At 46.3% G+C, this 15,663-nt stretch overlaps 1 protein-coding gene across 5 annotated transcripts in view; it reads right to left on the bottom strand.

Moving 5' to 3' along the window:
* Positions 1-15,663, bottom strand: part of TIAM2 (TIAM Rac1 associated GEF 2) — a 136,146-nt gene that overhangs the window by 36,312 nt on the left and 84,171 nt on the right. For all 5 annotated transcript variants that reach the window (XM_030316644.1, XM_030316645.1, XM_030316647.1 and 2 more), the window contains one exon: positions 3,688-3,791. In XM_030316644.1, coding sequence (XP_030172504.1) covers positions 3,688-3,791 — 104 coding nt within the window. The remainder of the gene's footprint in view (positions 1-3,687; positions 3,792-15,663) is intronic.

Below are 15,663 nucleotides of genomic sequence, written 5' to 3'. Positions count from 1 at the left end.
CTCTTCCTCTGAGGCAGCGCTGCTGGCTGGGGAAGCTCACCCCCCTCCTTCTAGATTCCCACCCCGTGCCCAGCCGGCCGGCTCTGGGCAGACGCCGGGTTAGGGCACACTCAGAGCCCCCGGAGCCGCAAAGTACCACAGTTTCAGAGTCAGCTCAGAGAGAGGGAAACGGAACACAGGCAGTATTTCCGCAGGGACTGCTTAACACACCTCAAGCTCCCAGAACAACCCAGAAACTCTCTCAACCCCCTCACCCAAAGAGAAACTGTTTATTCCTTTCAAAATCCAAACTATTACAATAGTGCAGGCTAATTGCTAACAATGCTAGGGGGGAGAAAGGAGCCCCCACACGGGAGAGGTTGACAAGGGCACACAAAGAGCTGTGACAGTAATAGGCACCCTTGAAGAGAAAGAAGGCAATCAATTATGAACCATTTGTAGAAATTGTGGGGCTGTCAAAAGCCCCACTTACAGCTGTGCTTCATCAAGCCAGGCTGCACTTGCTTTTCAAGGGAAATTATTCCTTATTTCAAGGTCTAGAATAGTATTAGTAAAATATCCCAAACAACTCGGGTTCAACCAGGGTCTAATCTGAAAAGAAGTTAATGACCCCTGAGAAGACTCGAGGGGCCAGAGCGGGAAGCCAGGGAGACAGAGACTGGTCTCCTCTCTGGAGAGCGACCACCTCCTGTGGGCACCGTGGGACAGGCCTGGGCCACGCCCAAAAGATCCACACCCAATATGTGGACACACATCGCAGAACTCTAAAACCACCACTGGAAAACAGAAAAAGACTGCTTTCAGACATAACCTGATGTTCCCAGGGGGCTGAAAATATGAATACAGAAGACGGTGTCTTTTAGTTCTCAAATTCCAAACTTTCTTTTCACTAATACACATCACAGTGGTTACTTTTGATGGTCACCCGAGGGACAAAGAACGTGTGAACTAAGGAACTGCCAGGAATTTCACTAGGACTGTTGAGAAATGTACTGAAATCCATCGTTACAGACCGGTAGAGGGGCTTCAGATCTGACAAAGGAAAGATGATGGTTACTCCAGGCTTGAAAGCCATTGACAGTAAGGCTCCCCACGATCATGTTCTTTCGATATTGTTTTCTTCTGCGTTCTTCGCTTTCTCCTTTAACCACGTTAGCAATGACAACCAAGCTCAGATAGCTCCAGTTTCAAGCTGAACCACAGCTTTCCTCCTTTTCCTAAAATTTCTACCTAACGTGCCGATGTTCGTTTGGTAAACGCTCTGTTTAGCTGTGACCGGCGTTGTTAACTGACAGAGTTGGGAATAGCCTCCACGCGGGTAACTTTTGCGTATTTATGTTATGGAATCTTAAAATAAAATTCGAAGAAAGAACTTAATTTCCTTCTTAAGAACTTGAATATGGAACTCAAGTAGACTGCAACAGAGAGGAAATCATTATCCCTCGTGGTGTTAAGTGATTTCCCCCAAGCTGCCACACTGTGCCAGCACCCCTCAGGCACACTTACCCTAAATAGACAGCCTAGCTTCTAAAGTGTTTCAGAAATGTTTGGGTTTTGTGTGTGTGTGTGTGTGTGTGTGTGTGTGTGTGTGTCTGTTTGTTTATTTACAAATTTTAGCCAAAGCAATCGAAACACTTCCAATTGGTGCTCTGGGGGGCATTACTTAAAAAAAATAATAACTTAGCTATAATTTTGGGTTCCCAAAAGTAAACAACTCACTAGAGGCAGAACAGAGACCTAAGACTAAAAATGTGGACAATTTCAGGCTAGTAGAAGAAACTGCATCCTGGGGGCACAGCCAGACCAGAACAGGCACCTGAGTGTTTTATGGGAGGAATCAGAAAGAAGAGAGACTTCAAAGGAGGTGAATCAGGAATGGGGGCCCAGTGCAAGGAGGGTGAGAGGAAGAAGAGGTGGGAGGTGAGAGCCCATCACCTGAAGCGGGCAGGCTCCAACCCGATCCCCTTTTCCACAGTGACCATCACCAAAGGGTGTGCCACATGGCCGCTCCCCAAAGGGATTGGCCCTAGCAGTATTAGTCTAACTGAGCAGACCGTACGTTTTATTTTAATACTTGTCATAGCTTATATAGCTCCATTCTTATTTCACATGTAAGACAAAAGCAAGAATTTGAAAAGAGGGTTATGTCAAAATCAACTAAAACTGGACTACGTATTAAAACAGATCATGTCAATTAGACCATTTCTGAAAGGAGGTCTATGAACAATTGAAAATGTAGGAGGGGCGCCTGGGTGGCTCGGCCGGTTAAGCATCCGACTCTTGATTTCTACTCAGGTCATGATCCCAGGGTTGTGAGACTGAGCCTCAGCATACAGCCTACTTAAGGTTCTGTCTCTCCCTCTTCCTCTGCTCCTCCCCTGTGCACACGCGCACGCGTGCGCGCTCGCTCTCTCTCTCACACACACACACACACAAATGTAGGAAAGGCATGGAATATAACAAGTGTCAGCGAGGATATAGAGAAATTAGAACCCTCATGCATGGTGCCCGTCAGTGTCACGGAAAATGGTGCAGCCCTGAAGAACACAGGTGGGCTGTTCCTCAAAAGGCTAAACAGAATGACCAGATGACCTAGCAATTCCACTCCTAGATGTATATCCAAAAGAAATGAAAACAAGGATTCAGACAGATATTTGTATACCAATCTTCACTGCAGCATTATTCGTAAGAGTCAAACAGTGGAAACAAGCCACATGTTTACCAACAGATGAACAAATACACAAAATGCAGCATTTACGACAATGGAATATAATTCAGCCTTCAAAAGAAGTGAAATTCTGACACCTGTTACAACATGATGAACTTGAAAACATGCTAAGTGAAATAAACCAGACACAAAAGGACAAATAATGTATGGTCACACTTATACGAGGGACTTAGAACAGGCAAATGATGCAGGAAATGAAATAGAGGCAACGTGGGGTCAGGGTTGGCGGTGGGGGGTGTGGAAGCTGTGAATGGGAGTTATGGTCTAATGGGTGCAGAGTTTCTGTTTGGCCTGATGCGAAAGTTCTGAAATGGGTAATGGTAATGGCTGCCCCATATTGTGACCTTATGTAAGTAACACCACTGCAGTGTGCACTTACAAATGGTTAAAATAAGGGTATCTGGGTGGCCCAGTTGGTTAAGCATCCATCCAACTTCAGCTCAGGTCATGATCTCATAGTTGATCGGTTCAAGCCCCACATCGGGCTCCATGCTGACAGCTCAGAGCCTGGAGCCTGCTTGAGATTCTGTGTCTCCCTCTCTCTCTGCCCCTCTCCCATTCACTCTCTCTCTCTCTCTCAAAAATAAACATTAAAAATGGTTAAAATACAAAAGTTTATGCTTATATATATATTTTACCACAACAAAGTGACAACATTACAAAAATAATTTATCTTTGGCAAAAAAAAAAAAAAAAAAAAAAAAAGTAGGAAAGAAATGAGACTCATTAAACATGACTTTCAGAAAGCCTGAGCTTAGGTTTCCTTTGTTGGTCTGTCCTAACGTACTTCACTTCGACTAAATAAGGAAACTATTTCCCTTAAGGCAAAAACAGATGTTTGTTTCAGGTGGTGGACCTAGGGATCGGATAACCCTATGTTGTTTCCCCACCTCAGGTGGAGGTGGGAATTCACCCTTGCCGGCCGGGTCCCTCTTTTAAGATTTGGGACAGCATCTTACCCCGAACGTCTGCCCCGTTTTCTCCCCGTGGGGAACCTGGGCCAGGGCACCATCAGTCTGACTCCTTTTCAGGCCAGTTGTGATGTCAGGGACGTTGCTGAAATCTGCATAGAAAGTGACAAAACACACATAAAAGTGAGTTGGCCCTTTGCAGAGAATAATAACGGCTGGTGTAAGGGTTCAGATAAACAAAGAGATGAAAGGAAACAGCAACCAACAGCCTAGCGGGCAGCGCACAGCCGTGAGCCTTAACGACACAAGCTGGTCTTCTGAAACGGACCTGGGCTGTCACTAACGAAGCAGCAACATCTCCTGCCACTTTCAGTCAAAGGTGACCAATGACCAATCAAAACAGTGACTTAGGGGCACCTGGGTGACCTTGTCAGTTGAGCGTCCGACTTCGGTTCAGGTCATGATCCTGCCGTTCGTGAGTTCGAGCCGTGCATCGGGCTCAATGCTGTCAGCACAGAGCCTGCTTCGGATCCTGTCCTGCTCTCTCTGCCCCTCCCCAATATGCTCTCTCAAAAATAAAGAAACATTAAAAAAAAACAAAACAGTGACTTAAATGCCTTGTCACTCTATTTCTGTGTAAACAGTACTTCACTAAGCCCTGACCTTGAGGAATTCATTTGGACCAAAAATCAAACACCAGTGATCATTGTTGGTACTTCCCTATTTTTGGCAAAGTGAGGGCAAAATCACCAGGATTATCTTGGGAAACCAATGATACAGTATCACAGACTCTTATTACACCCCAACACTTGCTCATTTGAAAGCTTAATTCTTCTTTTTCTGACATCAATTTTATCCTGAATTGAAAGTCCCATAAGGAATAGTAAAACTTTGTCAACTTGCAGAGTAATGATTAGGAAGTAATATCAAAGGTAAGGAGAGCTTGCACTTTTCCAACCTACAGCCATACACACCTGCCAAGCCCAATTCTTTCCAATGGCTCTCAAATTAACAAATTTAAGAAGGACAGAGAGACTAGTCTTTGTCAAAATAGAACACAGGTTTCTATTCTAACTCTTGTATTTGGTAGACTGTCCCCTCAAACAGGTGAAGCCAGATGGTTTCTGATCCCAGCTACAACAAGAGGTCACTGATCTTAAACCTGTCTGAGGTGATCTAGCCTGACCAGGCATAGATAGATGTTGACAAAGAAACCATCCGGCATGATGGGAGCCAGGACACTCGTCTCTAGGAGATCTTTAGAAGCTATGGGAGCCCTAGAAAATTGGTGAAACTCATGCATAGGAATGCTGGTCCATGATCCATGCTGATATAACCAGCCAGTACACAGGCACTTGCTTCTAAGACAAGAGGAGACCTAAAGAACACATCTGAACGGTCTACAGAATTCTGGAGCTCTAATTTCTTCTTCCTTTTACCTCTTCCAAAATCCCAACCCTACCCAGAAAAGCAGCAGATAGTTCAAGTCACACTTATTTTTGGAGTCAGTTAGCCTGGAGAAGGCAGTGCTGATCACAGATGCAGGAGACATCCCTGGGAAAATTTCAGGCAGCAGTGACAGGTGGGGATGCTCGGGTTTGCTTCTTCCAGGCCCCTAACACCAAACCGCAGAGGCAGTCCAGGCACCAGCAGGCGGACTGCATGGGAAGATTGGTCCCTGAGCCAAAAGGAGCCCAAAGTTCCTCCCTCACTGCCTCGTTATGCTGCCGTGTGCATCTGTGTTTAAGGGAGACCGACCGACAAGAACCACAAAAAACAGCCAGTGTTCCTGGTGTATTTAGCACAAACGCACCTTTTCATCCGTCCGTTCAACATTCCCTTTTTGAGCACTTCCTGTTTCCCAGGCACTGTGCTAGGTGCTAGGGATACAAAAATGAAGGAGATGCGATCACTATGCTTAAGGTGAGCTTCCAGCCCTGGAGGAGGTGATGCGTTACACGTGATATGAGAAAAGTCCACACGGTGGGGACAGTCAGGAAGTTAATTCTGCAAAAGACCCTGAAAGATTTAATAGCAAAGGGAACTCTGCGTAAGCAGAGTCTTTCAATCTTGGAGGTATCTATTTGTCCTTAAGGCTGATCATGACCAGTGAGCAGTGGGGAGAGAGGGTTCCAGAAGCAGGAGGCAGCTGAGTAAAGGCAAATCACAGGAAGAGCCCAGCACCGTGTGGAAATGTGCTGAGCGTGACTGCAGTGGAGAAGGGGGGAGGGTGCCCTGTGACAGAGGGGTTGACAGAGGGCAAGCCTTTGGGAGAAAAACAGTCAGAAAGTCACAGCCACACTACAGGTACGAGGTAGAAAGACCCACATGAACTCAGTATTCAATAGAGGAAGAGCAAAGAAAAGAAGCAGACACAGAAATCTGAGCAGGTAGACCCCACGGGGGTCCTCTTTGCTGCCTGTCTCACCTAAGGAGATCTGGAAAGGAGACAGCACAGGACCTGGTTTTATGCCTCAGGTGACAGGATGGATGGGCAACAGGAAGGGTCGGAGTAGAACTCACGAGCTTTGCTGGGGCAGTTCTGAGTCTGAGATGCATGTGGGCCGTCCAGTGGGAGACGGTCAGGAGTCCGGCCGTCCAGGAAAGTCCACATGGGAATGTGGGTCTGGAGTCGTCAGGTTGTAGCCAGCAGTGAAGCTACGGGCAGAGCGAGGCATGAAGGAGACCAAGGAGAGAACCCCAGTAAGGCCAATCAGAGCGTGTGGGGGAAAAGAGGCCCTCAGAGGACACACCTCTCTTCATTCAGAAATAACAGAGGAGCGTAAGGAGACTAAGAAGGAGCAACGTGACAGAAGCCATACAGTGTAACAGCACCTTAGCGAGGCAAGAGGATCGGGTCGCCATTACTGCTGCCTTTACCTCATAAATAAGGAGTGTCAGCATCTCCAAAGAGTTGTATCAAGGACAAGAATGAGGACAAAATCAAGACGTTTATTCATGACGAAGAGGTCTACAGCACCTGCTACGTAGCAGGTATGTCCTAAGCGCTGGGGGTACAAAGATGAGGGAGACCTCGAGTCCCCCGAAGATCTCAGACGTGGCACGGGCATAAGGAACCTGGAGGAGACAGACGGATGCTGGGGAAAATGACACGGCTGGTGTCAAAAGTGGGTGTCAAGTGAATTCTGAGTCATCTGTTCAACATATCCACAAAACTTCAGAACTGAAACGCTGAACGCTCCTGAAGCTTTGCCCCTCTCACAAAGGCAAAACGGTTACCTGGGAACAGAACACCGGCTACCCTTTCTGAGGTCAAAACTCCGCCCACCTCAGGAAACAAGGCTTTGCTGTGCATCGGTGAGGCTCCCCTATCACCCTTGGTCCCCTTTAACCTCAGAGAGCCATTGGGTACATCTTAGATCCTCCGTGAGGCACGAGCGCAGACAGACTGGATCTCGGGAACCAACTCCCACTGAGGCTGGCCCCAGGGATCTGAGCGGTGGAAGCAGTTCCGGACGGCTCCTGAGTGAGACGGGAAGCCTCAGAGCTGTTACACCACCCAAATTTCACAGAGGCGGGATGGTATCCGGGCAGAAATCGAGTCTCTGCGGTGACCGACTCCTGTCCCTACCCACCGGCAACGCACCGATGCTGTCCTGGACACAAGGCACAGGGGAAACCAAGCTGGAGGGCCCACACGTTCGGACCCCAGCTCGGGGAGCCTCAAGTTTCGCCAAGACCTGTATCCCCATAAAAACTAGTGTGCCCTTGGTGTTCGAGAGGAGAAATGAGAACAAAGTAAGCCTTGGGAGAAGAGCAGACCGGGCTCTTCAAAAAAGAAAAAACAAAAAAAGTGCAGGCCAGTAAAATGCGAATGCTTACTTACAAAGCTGTTTTAAACAGGCGCCGCACTGACATCCTGTCCTAGGTGCCAAGTGCCTACGTGTAGCCCACTTATAGTCCGCCCACGTCCTGAGCACCAGCTGCCAAAGTGAGTAAATATATCCTTCCCGTCCCAAGCGGAAAACTGGCCTCTCACCTCGGGACAGCCTCCTGGTGTGGCTGTACTCGCCAGGACACGTGTTAGGGCACTTTTCCCCTAAAACAGTAGGCACGTGCCTCCCGCCCCGCTCATGCTCAGCACACTCCAATTCGGAAGTTCAGACCTGCTCCGGAAATCTCGGGCGGCCAAGATGATTATAAATGATGAAAAATAGCAAAATCATAAATTCAAGATCTCTATTTGTATCCGGTAAATACACCCTATCTCTCTCATCTTATTCGTCGTGGAAATTAACGATTTGGGGTTAGGGCAGGCCACGTGACACATCTAACATGCAACACGACGGACAGGGCCTTCGACACGGCGGGTGCGTGACAGAGCTGCAACCAGCCGGGCCATACGTTTGGACCTGCTCGTTCCATTCAGGTCCTCCCTCATCGGATGGCTGCTGAGCTCTGCACACCCCCTGGGTACCGGGTACTACGCCAAGTGCCGTGCGTGAGACCAGCCTCAGACATCTCCCTCCTCCAAAAACAAGCATATCTCAAGAGTGACGACACACGAGGCAGGCTCTCCTGGAAGGTGACCGACCATCCCCGCCCTCCCGTTCCCTATGGCCAAGCAAGGAAACGTAAGGGTCCAGGTGGGAGACATCTAATAACCCAGTGTCTTCCTGTCCTGTGTGGCAGCAGAGACCCTGCTGGTACCACTGTCAGCCAAGCAGCTGGGAATCCCAAGCCCTTTACAACTACAGAGCCAAAACTGTGTTCAAGTATCATCCTGGGGATCAACTTAAAAACAGAAACGTCAGGACACACTACTGTTAAGGTTGCCTTGCCCACACAGCTGGTAGTGTGAATTCAAATCCAACGCAGCCCAGCTAATAGGCAGGAGCGCGGTCTTCGTCGTTTATTTCCCCCATGGCCACAGGAAGCGCCAGGCCATACGGGTGCTGATGCGGCAGGCACGTGGAGTGGGAAGTCCGTGGGACTGGATGCCACTGGGAAGCCTGGGAAGGGCTCGGGCTCATGGCGGTGTCCCCGCCGGTCTCCCGTCTGCCGCTACCGCTCAGGAACTCTCGCTGTGCTTGCTCAGCAGGCAGCCTGGACGTCTGGTTCACCGAGCAGGGCCGTCTCATAAACCTGGTCTTGCTGGCTGCCCGCTCCTCCTTACTCAACCAGGCGGAGCAAGGGAAGAGACAGGAAGTTGTTCCCAGTCCCAGGACAGCCACCCAGGTGGCAGAGCCACCAGGCAGCTTCTGGCTGCGAGGAGGGCGGGCGAGGCACACTGCCCGCAGTAGCCAGGAGCGGCCTCCAGAGGACGGACAACTGGCCCCTGGGAAAGAATGATCCAGAACCCCCCATGGCAAAGGCTGGGAATGCCACCTGCGTTCTTAGAAAGAGCCACTATTTGAGACACTGAGCTAAAACCGCAAGATGATCGCAAACCCCGAGGCTCCAAACAAGAAACCAGAATGTTTTCACCTGTGAGCTACAATCGGACCTTTTGGATAAACTGATGGCGGTAGTCCTACCATCAGGGAACATGCTTCTGGTTTGTGGGCTAAGAATTCGTTAGAAGTACACTAAAAGAGGAGGCAACGAGAATGGAAACCATTTTTAAACGATGCTTTCTCGTGCTTTGAAGCACGCACTGTGGTGCAGCTTCTCAGTTATCACCACATCCAAAGCCCCTCTTTCAATACTATCCTGAAATAACAACATTCATACATAATATAAACTACCTCAACAGGCAGTTTCACAAAAAGCAATATCATGCCCTAATGGTAACACAAGGAGGAAAAAAAAATGGAAAGGAATTTGCCATTTTTAAAAATGTGTGTTTCCATATGAAAATGCTTGGTTGCAACCACTCTAGAAGCCTGTCCAGCAACCGCACTGCAAAGAATCACAGTGAGTATCTCCGCTTCATCACAGCCCCAAGCCAGTGCAGCGCGCCTTGGTGGATTCGAATGCATAAGAGGTGCTGCCACCAGTGATCGGATTTTCCAAATCGATCAAAGCTTTTGGCCAAGCTCTGACCAAATAAAGGACAAACTTCCCTTGGTTTACTGGTCTGCTGCATTTCTAGAAATTTCCAAGTAGCCTACAGATGTGGGGAAATAAATACTCCGCGTTCATTTGTAAAATGAAGCCAGTTCTTGGCTCAGCTAATTACACAAGTATTTCACCTACACGAATATCCCGGGGAAAAATTCTGCAGTGTGAGAAATTCACTCGAACATGCAGGACATCCAGCAACCACGTCCCCCGACCACTAAATGCTATGTTCCTTCCATTCATTAGGAAAACCAAAACGAATCCCTAAACTTCCAAAATGTCACTGATGGGCAGTGCGCCCGCCCCTGCCGAGAACCATCTCTGCCTCTCCCTGTTGCCAGGTCTATAACCTCATCTCTGTGAAGGTCCGTGACATCAGAGGAGGCAAAATGCACCACAGGCACGCAGCTGAGAGCAGGTGCAATGGTAATATTAGCTCCCTTGCTTCCTGAAGAAAAATGAAATATGCTTAATAAGGCAATTAAAAAGACAGTACCGTGTTCAGATAAATAATGTGGCATATTTAACTGGGACTCTCATCTTAGGCTCAAAAATGTTTCAGTTGATGAATCATTAACCCGTAGGCCCCCCCCCCCCTGAGGTGGAAACAATAGAAAGATAATATTCTATGAAGATGACTGAAAAAAATCTAGAAAATAATATCAAAGAATTTACAAGTAAATAATAAATGGTTTTATTACGTTTGTAACTACATTATTCCCAGTGGCATTACAGTTGTACATCTTTGACTTTTAATAATTTTACACCCACTTACATTCAGAGAACATAGTTTGTGGGATTTATGTTCTTAATCTACTCAATCTATTCAATTTCTGTTTAATTTCTCAGAATTTCTACCACGTAAGTCCACAAATGAACAGCTTGTAGAAAATCTATAAATTTTAGACCTGAAGAGAATCTTAGAAATTATCCAACTGAATTCCTTCACCTTATGGATCTTGTGTTTTCTCCAAGCTTCACCCACTGTTGTAAAATTCTGCATTAGTGCCCACAACACACAGTTTCTCACAGAGCCAGGAGCACACTGGACACTGAGTTTCTTTGCACAGAAAAGCTTAAAATCTCTCAACTTTTAAGGTTGAATGTGCAGACCTTGTATGGCATTATTTTTAATTAACTCAGACTTCCCTAAATTTTACGCATGCTTTTACTTAAAATGCAGTGATTCATGACACTTTTCATTAACGGCGTGTGCTGTACTCCGTCATCTAGGCAAATACGACTCATCATCGGTCAGTGAAACAGAATGAAAATAAAACCATTTAATTGAAAGAGACGGACTCTTTATTCAACGAGAGAAGACAACTCTGAGTTGACTGCATTCCAAGGCCAGTCAAGGCCTCCTGCACCATTAACAAAGACATCACCAGCGACACTATGTACTTCTGATACAGACAAAAATTGATCAACTTTTCTCAAGATATCTGGGACTCTACATTTCATTATTGTTACTATTCCTGTGTCAAGAAAAAAATCAAAGCATCTGTCTGAATGTCACTGTTAAGCTGGCAAAGAAGTAAATTCTATCACAGCACAAATACCATGCCAAAAAATGTAAATTTCATAAATCTTCCAAATCCATTTCACTTGAGGTCACATTCCAATTGGTGATGTTCCTGACAATGCAAGGTCTCTGGTGATCAACAGAGAAGTAAATACTGATAGGAAATGTTTCTTAATAGGAGGCTGCCCTGATTCGAGTCAATTATCTTATTATAACTACCCCCAACACCTGAAAGAACCTTTAAAGGAACAGGAAAACGGCAGCTGTTTTCAGGGCAGGAATGGGTTGCAGGCCACCACCAGGCCAAATAATGGAGAAGAGCCTTCTGAGAAGGGGCAAGAAGGGAAGTAGGTATACCCACATTCTCATTTTCTAGGCAGGCTATGGTTGTGACAGAGGCATGCACTCAACCCAAGGAAAGAAGGCAAAGGGCCTCGCATCGTACCTTATCAGGGTCCCTAATGAAAACCAGTCAATGGTAAGAGGGATCTCCAGCTAAGGTTTCGGTTCTACAAGAAACTGGTATCCGCCAGAGCTAGGAAGACCCCCAGATGCCGCACTTAATCACACCACAAATACACACCACTGTATTTCAGACACTTAAGAATTTGAATAAAGTAGAATTTAAGTTCAAAACCCTTCCAAACTACTTAGGTGTACTTAAGGCCCCTGAAAGGAAACTTCTAACAAGAGTATACCCACGATTCTATTAGGGGATGTGCTACAGGAGAAAGAAAACCTGAGGAACACCTTCCAGGAAGGGCTACTGCCCGGTGGGACTGCGAGAGGGTAAAACAGAGTACCACTCAGCCATAAAGGGGAATCCGTGACTGCCTCATGCTACAACATGGACGAACCTAGAAAACGTCATGCTAAATGAAAGCAGTCAGGTACAACAGGCCACATGGCATACGACTCCACTTATGTGAAGTAGCTGAAACAGGCACATCCACAGAAAGAGAATAGATTAGTGGCTGTCAGGGGCTGGGGGGAGGGGCGGTGGGGGTGACTGCTGATGGGTCCACGGTTTCTTCTGGAGATGACAAAAATATTCTGGAATTAGTGGTGATGGCTGCGCAACTCCATGAATATACTGAAAACTACTGATGTGTACACTTTAAACGTGAATTTTTTGTACGTAAATACTTATTTTTTTTTTTTTTTAAAAAGAAGGTAAGACTGTTAATGTGGATTTTACAGGAGAGAAATTAGAGTTCAAGTCCACTGTGTGAGTGCCAAGGAACTAAACTACACAAAATACACAGTCACTTTACTGAAAGGGTCACGAAAATCAGTGTGAATTATTAAAACAGACATTAAGAATGATGACAGTGAAACTACTACTGAACAAGTGACCTTCCCCTAACGTGAGAAAGCACCAAACACAAGGCAGTCCGCTCCAAATCGCCATCCCAGCCTTCAGATAAGAATACAAATACGGAGGGTCATTACCAATTCGGTTAACACCTGGATTTGTTTTACTGCAGCACATGTTATCACTAGGTTTCAGTCTCCGTAGGTATGTTAATAGACAAATATTTAAAAGGAGGGGTGCCTGGGTGGCTCAGGTCATGATCTCACAGTTTGTGAGTTCAAGTCCTGTGTCGGGCTCTGTGCTGACAGCTTGGAGCCTGGAGCCTGCTTCAGATTCTGTGTCTCCCTCTCTCTCTGCCCCCTCCCCCACTCATACTCTGTTTCTCAAAAATGAACAAACGTTAAAAAAAACTTAAGGAAAAAAAGGAGTTAAAAGCCTTTCCCCTACCTAGACGGAGAAACACGAAGATACACTTCTCTCCCTACCACTGCTCATGACCTTGTCCAAGTTACCAGCAGTTTCATGTGTCTCTGTGCCTTGATTTACCCAGCTGTGAAAGTAAAATGGTAATAACACATCTCTGCTCCATCAGGGTGATGTAAGGGGTAATTAATGCTTTTAAACTTCTTTGGGATCTTTAGATTCAAGTCAGCCTATCATTACGAACCCTTAACAAACACCTTCTCTGTGGCAGTCAAAACCTGATGCTATTTAAAGAGGTGATGAGGTTTGTTGCGAAACCAAAATGGAATGCTTGATCAATTACTTTGCTTTTTTCACTTCGCAAGCTTTTGTCAGAAATGCACATTCCCGTGTCATTTCAATTGGTGCTTTATGCCTACTAAATAACTGAGTTTCTGAGAAAAACAAAACAAAATAAAACACTAAATTGTTTTGTCCGATCCTTCATTTTAAGAGTTGAGGAAACTGGAGTTAGAGTAACCCACCCAAGGTCAAGCCCAAGGTTGGAGCTACAATCCAGATCCCCTCACTGCAGATCCAATCTTGCAGACGTGTTACTACCCCCATATTCATCTTGAAACACATCTCACTATCCACATGGACCTACAGTGGTGACACAGACTGTTCCCTCTTAGTTGTGGTTTGGGTTTATCTGCCAAAAGAATTGTATGTCAAGGGTACCAATCAGCCCCTCGAAGTTACAGAGCAGCACAGACCAGGGTGGAAGCCATTCTTCTGAGATAAGCAGTCAAACTCGTTGCAGCTGGGGCATGGGGTTCAGCGAACAGCATCATGGGCCATCCCAGAGCCCCTCAGACATGTGCGCAGATGAGCAGAGACTTGAACTCTGAGAAAGTCCCAGCACGCCTCCCTTGCGGTCAAATCTGTAAGGAGGAAAACTGGGAGGCTTCGAGGAATGCTCCAGGATTCTTTTTATCCCCCAGAACCCACTCTCAGGAACACCTCCTTTACTTCACATTAAGAGACTCCTATGAACCTTACTTTCACTTCATAGATATTTGAGGGACACACCTGCTGTTCCCAAGAATCGTGCTGGCTTCCATGTCTTAAGAATCTTGGTATTCGTCAAGGTCTCTGTTTCTCAAGGGATTTTCAAGCTAGTAGATAAACATTAAGTACACAGTGATACTGCAAGGCAGTAAGTCATAGCTGCCACATCAGAAATACCAAGTTCAAAAGAGGAAGAGTCCGCAATCCCCCAAGGTGACGTGTGGGCAGCCCCCTACGTCTCACAGAATACAATCCCAAAAGCGTGAAGACTGCGTTTGTGGGTTCTGTGAAGACTTGTATTCCCAGAGATCTTAACAAATTATAACATGTCTGTTCATAGTCACCGGCCACATACCTTAATCTTCTGCTTCCCCAGTGAACACATACTGGCCTACTGGAGACTAAAGGACATCCGTGTGGCACTACGGGCTCCCTGGCTGGGGCACACCTGATGACTGGCATTTCTGGGGCACAGGTATTAAGCTTATGAAACCTAGGCTTCTTATCAGCATTTTTCAGCCTTTTCCCCCTCGTTTCTAGAACATCTGAATGACACAATTCAACAGACATTCAAATAACGTTGCTAACACTACTATGCAAAAGTGCTTCCACTTCACAGAAGTGTGACAGGGTCATTTACCAACTGAAACACTAAAGTCAGAATTAAATTCCCCAATGACAATCTAGGAGTAATTAGCGTTGGGAAGGTAAATGTAAAAAAGCTGAGAACAGCCATGTTTAGAAGCTTCTCAGTGCTTCCCTGGAAATTCCAGATTCTATAGGAAGCCCGTTGAGAGATTTGGGAGGAAGGAGCATTCTGCACACTGTTCTACGCGGTCCCGCGTCTGCCCGCTCTCCAGGGGCGGCTGGTCAGGCCTCCGCACAAAGGACACAAAATAATTCTTCTAACAATTTCTCGTGTTTCTTTCCAAGTAACTTTTCCCAGAGCTACTCACAAGTCATAAAATTGGATAATGTGAACTTGGTCACATTTTCTCTTAACGTGTTAAAAGATGTCATGGGAACGAAAAATTTATAAACAGATAATCAGAGCTGAGAACCGTAGGATCAGAAATAAATTTATAAGATGTAACCAGTCACAACCCAACTGGGTCAGAGGAAAAGAATTTGCTGCACTATTTCAAACTTCATCGTTTTCTCTTACAAAGGAACATACTTTGCCCCTATACTATGCCTGAAAACCTTTAAAGTAGGCAAGATGTCATTCAAATCTCCTCCCCCCTTCCCCTTATGTTGCTAGTTTTGATGAATTTTGTGGAATTTTATATATGACCTTTCAGGATAAGTCATTTTAAAGCCATTTTGGAAGCAGGTGGAATATTCACTATAAACATAGAGGCTTAACACAAGGTGTTCCAAAGTAAAGTCCTGGTCTTCCCCCAAAACCACTCTATCGACAGCTTCCCCATCTTGGGTGATGGCGACTCCTCGCTAACAGTCGCTCAGGGTCAAACCTGGGAGTCACCCTTGCTTCCTCTCCTTCCTGGACACCCACACCCAATCTCTGAGCAAGTTCTGTTGTCTGTACCTCCACTGCCGCCACTGTGAGCAAAGGCTCCATCATGTCCCACCTGGATCGCTACAAAAGCCTTTCAACCCACCCTTGGCCTCGGACAGCCTGTTCTCAATAGTCAGTGATCCTTTTAAAATCCTGGTCAGATGATGT

Source organism: Lynx canadensis, chromosome B2 (genome assembly GCF_007474595.2).
Source record: "Lynx canadensis isolate LIC74 chromosome B2, mLynCan4.pri.v2, whole genome shotgun sequence".
In the NCBI taxonomy this organism is placed as follows: Eukaryota; Metazoa; Chordata; class Mammalia; order Carnivora; family Felidae; genus Lynx; species Lynx canadensis.
The sequence above is the reverse complement of the archived record's forward strand: the minus strand, read 5'-3'. Positions and strand labels throughout refer to the sequence as shown.